General features: G+C 38.3%; 1 protein-coding gene across 1 annotated transcript; it reads right to left on the bottom strand.

Moving 5' to 3' along the window:
- Nucleotides 1-1,628: 1,628 nt before the first annotated feature.
- ponzr1 (plac8 onzin related protein 1) lies at nucleotides 1,629-10,845 on the bottom strand. Its single transcript, XM_034856937.1, has 4 exons — nucleotides 10,626-10,845; nucleotides 6,217-6,330; nucleotides 4,546-4,691; nucleotides 1,629-2,565 (listed from the first exon to the last, which is right to left on the bottom strand). The coding sequence occupies exons 2-4, from the start codon at nucleotides 6,326-6,328 to the stop codon at nucleotides 2,428-2,430; spliced, it is 396 nt and encodes a 131-aa protein (XP_034712828.1). The 5' UTR covers nucleotides 6,329-6,330; nucleotides 10,626-10,845; the 3' UTR covers nucleotides 1,629-2,427.
- Nucleotides 10,846-13,813: the final 2,968 nt, after the last annotated feature.

Raw genomic sequence — 13,813 nt, 5'->3', positions numbered from 1 at the left:
TCTCCTTTCTCCAAACTTTTCAAGACACATGAAACTGAAACTTAACTGGATATAGGAGGAGAATGTTCCTTGAAAACAATAAAAAAAAAAGTAACTAGTGACACACAAAGCAAGAAACTCAAAAAACACATCAAGTACTGTACAGATAGATAGAATAAAACAGTATATAAAGAATATAGTGATACATCGATTATTTATTGTGAGCCATTGTTTATAGAGTGGACATTACGGTAACTTTTTTTCTGCAGAAGAAGAAGGAACAATAAAACATTTTTCTTTACCAAAAGGGATTTTCAACCAACTGTACCAAAATATTGTTGGCAGTATGTGTAAATGAATATGTTAAACCTTCTACATCTTACCAGTGCCCAGATCTACTTATTGGCCAGCAGATGAACGCTAAAGTGACACAAAATGTGTCATAAAAAAATAAATTATTATTATTATATTCTTAGGAGCCGTTCCAGACTTTATATGCATCACAAGTTTGAGACTTATTCATCTGGTTTCTATCTTTGAGAGAGAAAAGCTCATGTTCACAAATATTGATAGAACTTTCCTAGGGCAATGGAAATAACCTATTGGAATTCTTAATGTAGGTGGTGTTTATTATATAGTCCTATTTTGGAGTTTGCCAGGAATCCGCTCTATCTGTATCAGAGCAGTTGATGTTTTTCACAACTGACAACTCTTTTGCACAGATGTGCGGTGGGTGACGACTACAAAATACCACAAGGCACTCTGTTTTTCTCGGCTCAATGGGGAATGTTTTCATTTGTCACACCACTGATTTTACATTAATAAAATGACTATTAAAAAAGATGTGACTGAAAGACCGAAACAGAAAACGTTTTTCCGTGTTTGTTTTTCTTTTGAATATGTGGTTTACCCAAGACACTCAACTTCCCCTTTATCTTGAACTGTGGCCGATGCATACAAAATAATCCTTAGCTTTATTGCTCTCACACACACATCCAGATTTAACCTTTATAAGATAGTGATGAAGATGGAGAGATATCAAGTTACAAAAAACTGGATTTAAATGGGGTCAATGCTGTTCATGGTAAGCTCCTTTACCTTTACACCTGGTTCAAAATGCAAAGATTTTAATAAATATAAGTTGCATCCTGATCTTGACTTGGTTATTACTTTTTCACAAGATTGTTTTGTGTAATGTATTACTCTTCTTTAACTTTGAGATTAATAAATCACCACGGTAAACAGAACAAAGGTTGATAATATTGGGAAACACAACAAACATTGTTTGTGAAACTCCTTTTGCTCTATATCCACAATACCCCTGTTTGGTTGTTTCAACTCATGTTCCTCTTTTCTCTCTTTTTCATAGGTTAGCATCATTTTAAAGACTGTTCCCCTCAAAATATTAAATCATTTTGTACGTTAACTACTAGCTTTAGAATTTAAGAGTTTCTCAATCATTTTAAAAACATACGTATCAGGTACATTCTCTTTGCCATTTAAACAACTGTAAAGCGGATTTAAAAAAAATATCTACACAATGAATTTTAAGAGTTTTACCATGTGGGTTTTTTAAAGTACCGTTGTCTAACTGCCCCTTTCTATGTGCCTTTTTCTGATGCTGTGCCAAAGCATTCCTCTTTAATTGTTGCGTTTACCTTTTATTATGTTTGGCTCAAAAGCAGTTATTGTAATTAAATGATAGAATTGAATATTTAATCATGCAACAACTATGGATCAACACACCTAATAATCAGTGATGTATGAATCTAGTACACCATCACTGACAAACATATTTTGATCAAATATCTCATATACCAAACCAAAATATGTGATTATGTGGTATGATTGATAGGACTCTAACCAGGAAATGACTCAGTAACCGACAGCTCCAACCTCACTTTCTATGTCCGGTATCTGCAACAGTTTGGCCAACTTTCACATCATGATAAAAGAGAGAAGTGAGGGGGTCTCACTTCAGTAAGAAGACTTCATACTAGAGTTTTAGCCTGTTGACAAAATAATATTAATAATAATAATAATAATAATAATAATAATAATAATAATAATAATAATAATAATAATAATGTGATTTTGTTGTGGTAAAGATGCTAGATGGATCTGGTCAACGGAAATAAAAATATTTTATTAGCCAAACATCCTACAGTATCAGAATATTAAAATGCTAACATTGAACTCTAAACGCCATGCTTTTACAATGGTTCTCAGGCTTTGAACACCAAAGTTAACTCTAAAAGAAGAAGAAGAAGCTAAATCTACTGTAGGCAATACAAATGACAAAACACTACTTCACAAAGCGAAGGTGCTCAGTGCCAACTGCTAAAATTTGGTGCAGATGTCATGTTTTTTTGCAAAAGTACACAGTTGGAGTTGTAGGCATTATGCACTATGACATTAAGGATAATGGTTGGCAAACATGCCTTATGCCTATCCCCTGATGACCTGTGTGGTGATCACAGCGCTGTTGCCGGGATGGTTGCCCCTGATCTTCAGCTCACGATTCATCTGGCACCAGACACACGGGTAACACCAGTACAACTTGCAGCAGTCGTCACAGCATGAGCCCTGCAGCAGGAGAAAGAAGAGAGAGAGAGAGAGAGAGAGAGAGAGAGAAGGGATAAATCCAGCAGTTGGCGAAACTAATGACATAATTTTGCTTTTATAGAGACTTATCTAATAAGAACCATTATTAACCTTATTTAAAACAGTCAGAATATTTTGCTTAAATATAGCAGAACAGTAACTGACAATAAAGAATAATTTGAAGTAGTTTGGCTGTATTCGCGTTGTTTAAAGCAGTATTATTCTATTTTTTTTTTAATTGGAAGTGGCAGAAACACTTCCCTTGCCAACTGTGTCTGTTTATTGTTTGGTGCTGGCCAGGCAGTACACACCACTTTTTGGGCTGAAAACAGAAACAAGGTAATGAGCCATGACAAGTGAACCAAAACAGGAATTATTTTCATTTTACACTGAACTTTACATGAAAACTATTAAAATGAAAACACCATTTTAAAAGCACATTTTCTGCCTAGAACAGAATACATAAGCAATTCTATTCACATAATTAATCCGGTCAAGCTTTGTTAAATATACTGAATCAAGAGTTTTGAACAAACCAAATTGTGAGCTTATAGTGTCATTGCACATCTAGGTGCAATGTGACAATGATATCATATTGCAAACAATCTGCTGCTAACCAAGCTTTTATAATGGATGACCAATAAACCACATTTGTTTTTTATTAAAACTATGAATACTTCATAGTTTGCGCAGCTTTACCAATGTTTAAATGTCGTGAATGCACATCTATTGTGTACACTACACAATTGTTCATAAAAAAGAAGTGGTACTTTCATCCCATTCTGCAAATATTGTCTTCCACAACAAAAGTCAGCATCTGTCCAACATGTAAAATATATTTGATGATACTGATGAATGATGAATGAAACCTCAGGGAATGGTACACTAATTATCTCTCTCTCCTTCACATTTATTATTCAGTGGAAATTCTTAGTTGTGTATTATCTATTATATGTGCTACACTGTGACAACCCTGAGAACATTTCTAAAGTGTTGAGAAGATAATGTTACTCAAAGTCTCTCACGTTTGTTCCCAGACCTTAGATTAAAAGGTATTCTTATATTTTAGTGTGCTGCAATGACCCTCTGGGCCCCACACCAGTACGTAACTCCCAGCCAAATGGAGGAAGTGTTGAATCTCACAGCTGCACATTTAAACCACAACTTCACCTTTTGTTACTGGATGTTGTGAGGAAGTTTCTTGTTTCTGTTTATATACGTTATGTTGCATTGTAAATCAAATACGGCTATAAATCTACCATACTCTTTGCCAGGTTTCTTAGAGTAAGAACGCTTAACCTCTCCATGTATTTAATGTATTACTGTGTTCTCCAAATATAATGTATGTGCTCAGAAAAAATGTTTTATGTGCTCAAAATTTCCCATCACATGCGCAAGAATGAGGCACAAATGTTACTATACTACTGGTCATAAACTTGAAGAATTCATGAACAGACAAAAACTAAAAAAAAAAGTAATTTTTCAATCTATCCCTCTCACCAAAGCCAGCTAGCCATTATGAGCCACAACCGTCCTGTCATGAAACATGGTAGCTAATGAAACCATTATCATTTAAATAACCTTTTTAGTGCAAATGTACACACATTTGCTGAGGAAAGGCACAGATACAAAGATTAAATTTAGGACTTTAAAGAGTATCTTAGTAGCATAGTACTGCTGCCTCCAATGATGGGTATGGTCAGAGGGCGGAGTTGCCCCTGTAACCACACCACAGCAGGCCGCTCTGCTGCGGCCGGCGTGCTGCGGACAGCATTAACCATCTGGTCTTTCAAACTGATTTCATACTGATCATACTGTAGCCAATCATTTCAACGCAGTCTGTGCGACCAAAATCTTGGAGGAGCGCAGCTTGGTCAGGCTGCATGTACGTCATATCGCCGTCCACACAGCGCCGGCCGCACTGAACGCAAGTAGCATGAAACAGCTTTAAGACAGCCTTACAGGAATGCCGTGGCGCTCTCTGATGGACGAGCGGAGCAGGCAAGACACCACACAACAGACGTCCAGTAGTGGCATACAGCAGCACCAGCCATGGTCAGCGGCTGTCTGACACTGCATGCAGGGGAAACACCAAAGACCACAGCAACCTTGAGGGCAGAAGAGAAAAAAGAAGAATGTATAAACTCTATCTCAGGGCCGGCTTTAGCCCTTTGGTAACCATAGTGAAGATTGATTTTGCGCCCCCTGGTGGTCTGTACCGCTGCTTGTCTCTATTTTTTAAGCGATGCATAGATATGCTTCAGAGCTTCGTGTGTTTGAGTCTAACCCATAGACTGGAAATGTCACGTCACCTGAATGTCAAACTAACAATGCCGATCTATTCGTACGACACGACAGAAGTGTGGCGTTGTGACGTCATACATCCATGGTTGATGCTCCACGCCCCTGAATTGCAGCTGATTGGACAAACATGTCACGTGGGCATCACGTGGGACGTCAGGTTGCTCAAGAAATTTACACCACTGTGACCTCAGACGGAATAGGATGTCATATTTTACAAAAACCTACCTATAGCAATCGCCGGCCCTGCTCTGTCTTTTTAAAAGCATAACAATAAGGATATGTCTCACACTTAATTTGAGTGTCCTTTTAGAGCACAGTTGTGCTGAATATTGTGTTGAAATCTTAAAATTCACTTTCGTATTGATATTTCTGAGAATACTACGACCAACCCAGTGAACCTGACTTAAAGATTAACTTAACCAATGTTGCGTTATATAAACTGTTGATTTACTGGGTATCCAGAGTGTGAAGAGATTTCTCTCTTCATGTTCAAGATGGCTCAAGAGATGACACGGGACACCAAGCTACTTTGTACAAAGGGCAACCTGCTCGGCTGAAACACCCAAGAGAGTCGCGCCGAGACAGTTCCTTGTTCCTTTATATATAGGTTGATACAAACAGAATAGTGTGTGAGTGTGTGTGTCAGTCCTAACCGGACTGATACAAACAGAATATTGTGTGTGTGTGTGTGTGTGGTATCAGTCCTAACCGGACTGATACAAGCAGAATAGTGTGTGAGTGTGTGTGTCAGTCCTAACCGTTTGTTTCAATAAAAGAACATCCTGTGAAATGCTTGCATAAGCTTTTATGAGAACAGAGTGTGACAATCACCCCTATATTGCTACACAGCCAAGCAGTTGAATATAGTTGAATATAGTACATCGAATATATCTTATTACACAGAGTACTATTAATCTCTGCTAAACAGAAATCTCACAATCTTTGGCGTGAGTTTCCTGATTCCTGATACATTCTTCCATAAAGACCCCTGTGCTTGCTCTTGTCTTTGACTGATGTTTCATTTTAGCTTCTTTTAGAAGACTATTAGATGTCAATAAGAGAACACTGTGGACAAATATTTTTACCAACTTCCGAGTTCACAGTGACTGTGTTTAAAATTGTTGCAAATGATGATTGTGGGTTTGAAATGTAGTAGTTAATATTTGTACCATTAATTAATTAGACCTTATGGTTTTCCACCATCTTTAACTTTGTTGGATAATGTTTCCAAGATCATGTAGGTACTCTGAGCCTCAGCTTTTGAAATAGTTGTAATGAATGACAGAAATTGGTGAGCAACATAATTAAGGGTTTCCAGGGTTAACTTACAGGTGCCCATATCACTGCAGCAATCGCAGAGGCCGGTGCTCCACGTCCCAGGGCCTTGGGTAGAAGTGGTCATCACTGATACCACATGGGTTGGCTGCTGGTGGACGGCCATGCCTGGAGGATACAAGACAGAAATGGAGAAACTGGGAAGGTGCACAGTGGATTGATCCATTTTCAAGGATTTCTGGATTGTCTATGGTTCGGTTAAGCCAGGAAAAAGGTCACAGACTGATTTGAACCTATACTGTGTATTACACAGTTATCTGGGCAAAATAGGCACAAATGGTCATTTATTTCAAATATCTATTGGACAATAGGGCTGCTAAAATATGGAAAGAATCATGATCACAATTATTCTGGTCAATATTGAAATCATGATAATTCTACCCAGTTACTCATTGACTTTTGGAGAGAAATAATTATTGAATTAAAAAACAAACAAACAGTGAACCAGTTAAACAAATCAACCGTGAAAACATCTGGAACTGTTCATTTGTTTTTCCTCTTTGCAAACATAATGTGCAAAATTATAGTTTTTCTCAATTACTTTTTGTGATTGTTAGGAGTAAAAATTGTAATCATGAATCAAAATTGATTAATTGCACAGCTCTAGAGGACACCTCTGGCTTAACAGGAACAGGAAAGCCAAAAGGAAATTTACAGTAATTCTACTTCAAGTTGCTGACCTGACTTGAATGGTTTCATATTTAAGTTGGTGGATAGTTTAGTATTTCTCAAGTGATTTAAAATAAACCTAGATAGATAATATTATCTAAATTGCCCACCCCAGTTTTCTGGTGTCCTGATACTTTTTGCCATCCAGTGTTTTTAAGCCTATACCTGAATGAAAATGCATTATACAGTATTGTAGTAATCTAACAGAAACTGCCAATTGTGCATTTAAATTATGTTACTTCTCAAACCCCCCTGCCCTCCTACACACCAATAGTCAAGAGTTTCAGGTACCTTCCGTTCTTCGCTATCTATTGCAGCACAAAACTTTCACATATAATATATAATGTATAAGCATTTGGAGAAGGACTTTGAACACTGGTCAAATCTTTCAAATTCATTTCAATCCTGTACATCAGTAGTTAAAATGGATGTATGACCTAGTGTTAACTTTAACTCTTCTATTATTCCTCTTACTTCTCCTATTGGCTACTGGGAAAAACTTTAATCATTTAATCTAAATACATATGAAGAACTCTTCTAAGAGGCAAGGCACAGGGAGGGCTGGTTCTCGCAGATTTTAAGACGTACTTTCCTTTTTCTGTTTCTGTTCCTGCTGATCAACCTATTTATCGGCCGTCCGATACATCGGGCTGATATTCATGTTTTTCCGTGTATCGCCATTGACAGGCATCCACACAGGCAGCTTTGTGATGCTAGAGAGACGCTGCAGTTCACGTGCTGACCATACATTGCCCCTCCCCTATTAGCAGAGAGCTGGAAGCTTGTTCTTCAAGACAACTGAAAGTTTTTAAACTTTCAAAACATCTTTGAAAAAAGTGTTTTCAGGAAGAGCTTTAATGATGAGAGATATGTTTCATATTAATTTGTGTTAACGTTTGTCATGTACACCGTGTATGCCTTACTTGTGTTTAGAGCCGCTTACTGACGTGTATCATTATCAATCCAGTTCAATGCTGGTTGAGGTTTTCAGTTAGCGTCAGCAACCAAACAGATGTTTGTGTGTGCGTGTGAGTGTGTGTGTGTAATGTAAATGTAAACGTGCTGTATTTATATAGCGCTTTTCCAGTCTTAACAACTGCTCAAAACGCTTTTACATCTACAGGAAACATTCACCATTCACACACATTCATACACTGTGGCCGGGGCTGCCGTACAAGGTGCCACCTGCTCATCAGATAAACATTCACACACATTCACACTCCGATGCGCAGCACCGGGGGCAACTCGGGGTTCAGTGTGTTGCCCAAGGACACTTCAACAATGACTGCAGGGGCGGGGATCGAACCACCAACCTTCCGATTGGCAGGCAACCGCTCTACCACTGAGCCACACTGTGTGTGTGTGTCTGTCTCACACAGTGTGACACACGCATCCCAGCGATATATGAGAGTGCTGCACCAACTGAAGGAGAGCTTTTAAAACTTTGAGAGATATGTTATACACGTGGTTGAATATGTATTCCTTTTAACGTTGCTGCAGTTTAGAACAGAAACTTGAACAATTTGTTGCGAAATGTGCGTTTACCATCATGTTATTTTTCTTTGCTAATTTATGTTCTGTGGTTGACAATTCTGCCAGCTTCTTTTACATTTTCATTTTGACTTACTACTGTCTTGGCTTTGCATATTAGGCGGCATAGTAGCCTTAGACATGCTCATTTTATTTATGTAGAAGTAGTCTTAAATTACAAATCAAGCATTTTACTCAAATGGCTACTTTTAGGTTGTAAATAGTTGGATACTTTTAAAATTAAGTATACTACAGTGTGCACTTTATCATGCTGCTTGCTTGTTGCAAATGTGTGCAATAGTCTAATTATTTTATTTATGCTTAATTAGTTATTTTTAGAATTTATTTTTAGATTATTTATTATGCTTAAATATTTATTTTATTTTCTCTTTTTTTACTTGTTCTACCTCACATGTTTTCACTATTTGTTAATATTGTTTTCAATACATTTTTAGAATTTAAAATCCTTCTTCTCACCTACAAAGCTCTTCATGGTCAGGCACCATCTTATCTAAAAGACCTCATAGTACCTTATTACCCCACCAGAGCACTGCGCTCCCAGAATGCAGGGTTACTTGTGGTTCCTAGAGTCTCTAAAAGTAGAACGGGAGCCAAAGCGTTCAGCTATCAGGCTCCTCTCCTGTAGAACCAGGTTCCAGTTTGGGTTCAAGAGGCAGACACCGTCTCCACATTTAGGAGTAGGCTTAATACTTTCCTTTTTGATAAAGCTTATAGTCAGGGCATATAATTGAATATTGTTAGGGAGTGGGGAGACGCACCGTCCGCCTAACCCGGCCCACCTGCTTCTCGTCATAGTTGTCTATTTTTTTTCTATTTTTCTATTTTTGTTATTGCCACTCTTCATTCTAACCGGAACCGGCCCGTCAGACACCGCCTACCATGAGCCTGGGTCTGTCCGAGGTATCTTCCCAAAGGGGAGTTTTTCCTCGCCACTGTCGCACTGTTGCTTGCTCTGGAGGAAACTACTAGAACTGTTGGGTCCTTGTAAATTCTGGAGTGTGGTCTAGACCTACTCTCTCCGTAAAGTGTCTCGAGATAACTCTTGTTATGAATTGATACTATAAATAAAATTGAATTGAAAATTGAATTGAATAAATTAAATTAATGTTCCTTTTTTAAATTGAGACTTTTTGAGGGAGCGAAAGCAGTATCAATCATGGTAGCCAACTGCACCGTGGCAGACAGGAAGAAGCTTCAGAAAGTAGCAAAGGCTGCCTTCTTCCCTCCTTGATATCAATCATTTACCCCTCCAGCTGCCTCAGCAGTGCAAAACAACATCTCAAAGGACAGCTTCCAACCTGGCTTTGATCTGTTTAACCTCTTGCCCTCAGAGAGGCGCTACAGGTGCATCAGAACAAGCTATAGGACATACTATTTTTAACGCATATGTTGGCACTGGAAAAGAAGTTGCTTTCGACCTCATTGTACATGTACAGTAGGCTATATATTGATAATAAAGGCATTCAATTCTATCCTATTCTAATATACCATTGAAAAAAGGTAAATTATATTTAGGCCCTATAGTTTAATGTCTACTCACAACTTTCCACATTAAACTATAGGGCCTAAATAATGTGGCAATATGTGTATAATACATAATGTGTAATGTGGCACAATCACTCCCCAATTTTCAACAATATCTTAAGAGCAATATACCTTTTACATTCCCACATTGGAAGAACAAGGGAGTTTATGTTTTAAAAGACTGTATTGTGACCATGGCTTAAGAGCCTTTACTGATTTACAGGTTGACTGTGACCTTCCGGGATCATCTTTTTTCTTCCTGCAAGTTAAGATCAGCCATGAGGGCACATGGTCTCCTATGGGGATCAGCGCTCCTCACACATCCTCGGCTCTATAAATTGTGTCTGATAGGCCACCATAAATGGTATCTTATGAATATGGAATTTAACATAAAACACAATATAAATGTTAATTTTATTAAAAAATTAATGTGGTCGTGCAAGCTAGCCATCGTGGGCTATGACAAATCTCCAGCATCTTGTTTTTTCTTCTTTTCGGTATCGTTAACGTTAAGTGATAATATGTTTTTATCACTGCAATCAGCAAGCGAATTAGCTCAAATAAAGGAAATATGTCTCTAATTGAAATAAAGTAAACAAAATTAGACGTTATTAAGCATCGACTACCGACTTGTAATTGTACACATATTCATTTCTTACCTTTTCTCTGTTCTGTAAGCTGTGGAAACTCAGAAGGAAGTTCGGTTCATTCAGCACTCCACGCTGCAAATGAGTGAAGAAATACCTATTTCCAAATGAATGGGAGCCGCACCCAGCTTAGTTTCGTTTTCTCTGGAAAACCTGTCCCCTTTAATTCTCACAAACATACAGTAGATAGGCTACCCCAAAAGTACTGCCAAACGAACCAGCAGGTGTTTGCATGAAACGGATGAAGGCTATGCAAACTAACAATTTGCAAGAGGGAAAAACGATGCACACAACTCAGAACATGCTTCATAAACGTATATTTAGGTCTAGTCTTCACAGATTCGAATTTATGTTAATTTCCATCAGGGTATGTTGGAGAGCAAATTAAGACAGACGTTTCACGGTTATTTTTAACTCTAAATCACCAAAAATGACGACAGGTGTAACATCAAATTCTGTGACCACCGTATTTTGTGACTGTAGGGGGCGCTGTTGCCGCTGTGCAGGTTGATGTTACTCTAACAGACGACTTCGTCACGGCTCTGTTACGCTATCTAGTGTCTAATTGTAAATCTAAATAAAGAAACTAAGATATATGTTTCTGTGTGTGTGCGTGTTTATTCTGTTGGCCCCTAATAAACATCATAGAGCAGACTTAATCATGAGGATGCAATAAAACTACGTCAGCAGCATGAGACTGTTACCTAATCTACAAGAGTTGTGGGATGAAATTATCAATAACCAAGTAATAATTTGATTGTGAACTCATTGTGAATTGTCCCCATACATAAACTCATGTATATTTGAACATTTCAAAATTAACCTGTCACAACAACCAAACCATTTCAGGTGACTTATTTGCACAACAGTAACAAGATACGGTGGTCACAGAATTTGGTGTTACACCGGTCACAGTAGTCTCACTTAGAGACCGGCTGTGGCTCAGTGGTAGAGCGGTTGCCTGCCAATCGGAAGGTTGATGGTTCGATCCCCGCCCCTGCAGTCATTGTCTTGTCCCTGCATTGTAAATTGCCCCCGGTGCTGCGCATCTGTGTGTGAATGTTTATCTGATGAGCAGGTGGCACCTTGTGCGGCAGCCCCAGCCACAGTGTATGAATGTGTGTGCACAGTGTATGAATGTGTATGAATGTGTGTGAATGGTGAATGTTTCCTGTAGATTTAAAAGCGCTTTGAGCAGTTGTTAAGACTGGAAAAGCGCTATATAAATACAGCACATTTACATTTAAAACTGCAATACCAGGTATTTCAATCTTTAATACAAGAAAACCTGCACTTTAATACTTTTTTTATTTTTTTAATCTTTGTATGCTGTTCAACATAGAAATCCTAACACTTCCATGACACAGAGGGAGAGCCGTTAAACATTTCACAGTTAAAATAAATTAAGGTAATTAAGAAATAAAGGTATAGTTACCAATATAAATGCTAGTTTCAACATGTCTCTCATTGACATCAAACTACCTGTAATCTGTCTCAGACATCTTCTCACAACTTTCACAGCTGTTAGTTTGGAAATAATACTTTGAAAATACCTTATCAATAGCCATGATCTGTTAGCTATCAAATACCTATTTACAGGTTATCATTTTAATAGGTATCTCATTAGTAAATATATTGACATCAAACCATCTGTGTCAGACATCCTCTTACAAATTCCATTAGCTTTTGTTTGTGTAAACGTCTTTAGTAAATGCATTAGCATCCTTATCGGTGACAGTCTATCAAATGCATATTTAAAGGTTATCATTTTAATAGATTTCTCATTTTGGAATATATTGACATCAGACCAGCTGTACTACGTCTCAGACAATCTCCTCAGAACTTTCACAGCTTTTAGCTTTTCAGTTGTCTTTTGTAAATTCTGCCTCATCTTCATATTGTGTAAAAAAATGCACATTTAGAATTTATCACTTCAATAGGTTTTTTCCTGTATGAATTTACTGAGAACAAACCTCTTCATTTCTCAGACTCTTGTGCTCAAGGCCAATCTAAAATGGGTTGGTCTTAAGTAGCTGCATTACCCATAGGTGTGTTTTGTAACGTGCAATAAACCAGAGCGTTGTCTCAGATTCACTTTAAAAGCAGGCGTGCTAGTTCCATGGCGGAATCCTACTATAATGGTGGATTTGATAGGCATCATGGGTGTACGCCAGGAGCGGTTCACTGTCGAGGAGACCGGTGTTTGATTTTTCTTTTTGACCAAAAATAAATAAATTTGAACACCCTGCTATTTTGCAAGTTCTCCCACTTAGAAATCACGGAGGGGTCTGAAATTGTCATCGTAGGTGCATGTCCACTGTGAGAGACATAATGTAAAAAAACAATAACAAATCACAATGTATGATTTTTTAACTATTTATTTGTATGATAAAGCTGCAAATAAGAATTTGAACACCTGTCTATCAGCTAGAATTCTGACCCTCAAAGAACTGTTAGTCTGCCTTCAAAATGTCCACCTCCACTACATTTATTATCTTAAATTAGATGGACCTGTTTGAGGTCGTTAGCTGCATAAAGACACCTGTCCACCCCATGCAATCAGTAAGACTCCAACTACTAACATGGCCAAGACCAAAGAGCTGTCCAAAGACACTAGAGCCAAATTTGGACACCTCCACAAGGCTGGAAAGGGCTACGGGGAAATTGCCAGGAAGCTTGGGGAAAAAAGGTCCACTTTTGGAGCAATCAGTAGAAAACGGAAGAAGCTAAACATGACTGTCAATCTCCCTCGGACTGGGGCTCCATGCAAGATCTCACCTCGTGGGGTCTCAATGATCCTAAGAAAGGTGAGAAATCAGCCCAGAACTACACGGGACGAGCTGGTCAATGACCTGAAAAGAGCTAGGACCATCGTTTCCAAGGTTACTGTAATAATCTAAGACATTTTGGGGAACAACCTCCTTCCCTCAGTTAGAGCATTGAAGATGTGTCGAGGCTGGATCTTCCAACATGACAATGACCCGAAGCACACAACAAGGATAACCAAGGAGTGGCTCTGTAAGAAGCAAATCAAGGTTCTGGCATGGCCTAGCCTGTTCAGTAACACTTGAAAATATATGTTTTTCTCACCTAAATTTTTACCCTTAAAAAGTGCTGCAGTGTCCACATGCTTTGGCCCTCTGGGATGACCCTGAGTTCATTGGGAAGGTAACACTCCCAACTTGTTGTTTCTAGTGGCA

Source organism: Etheostoma cragini, chromosome 19 (assembly GCF_013103735.1).
Source record: "Etheostoma cragini isolate CJK2018 chromosome 19, CSU_Ecrag_1.0, whole genome shotgun sequence".
NCBI classification, from domain to species: Eukaryota; Metazoa; Chordata; class Actinopteri; order Perciformes; family Percidae; genus Etheostoma; species Etheostoma cragini.
This window is presented reverse-complemented; position numbering and strand designations above follow the sequence as displayed.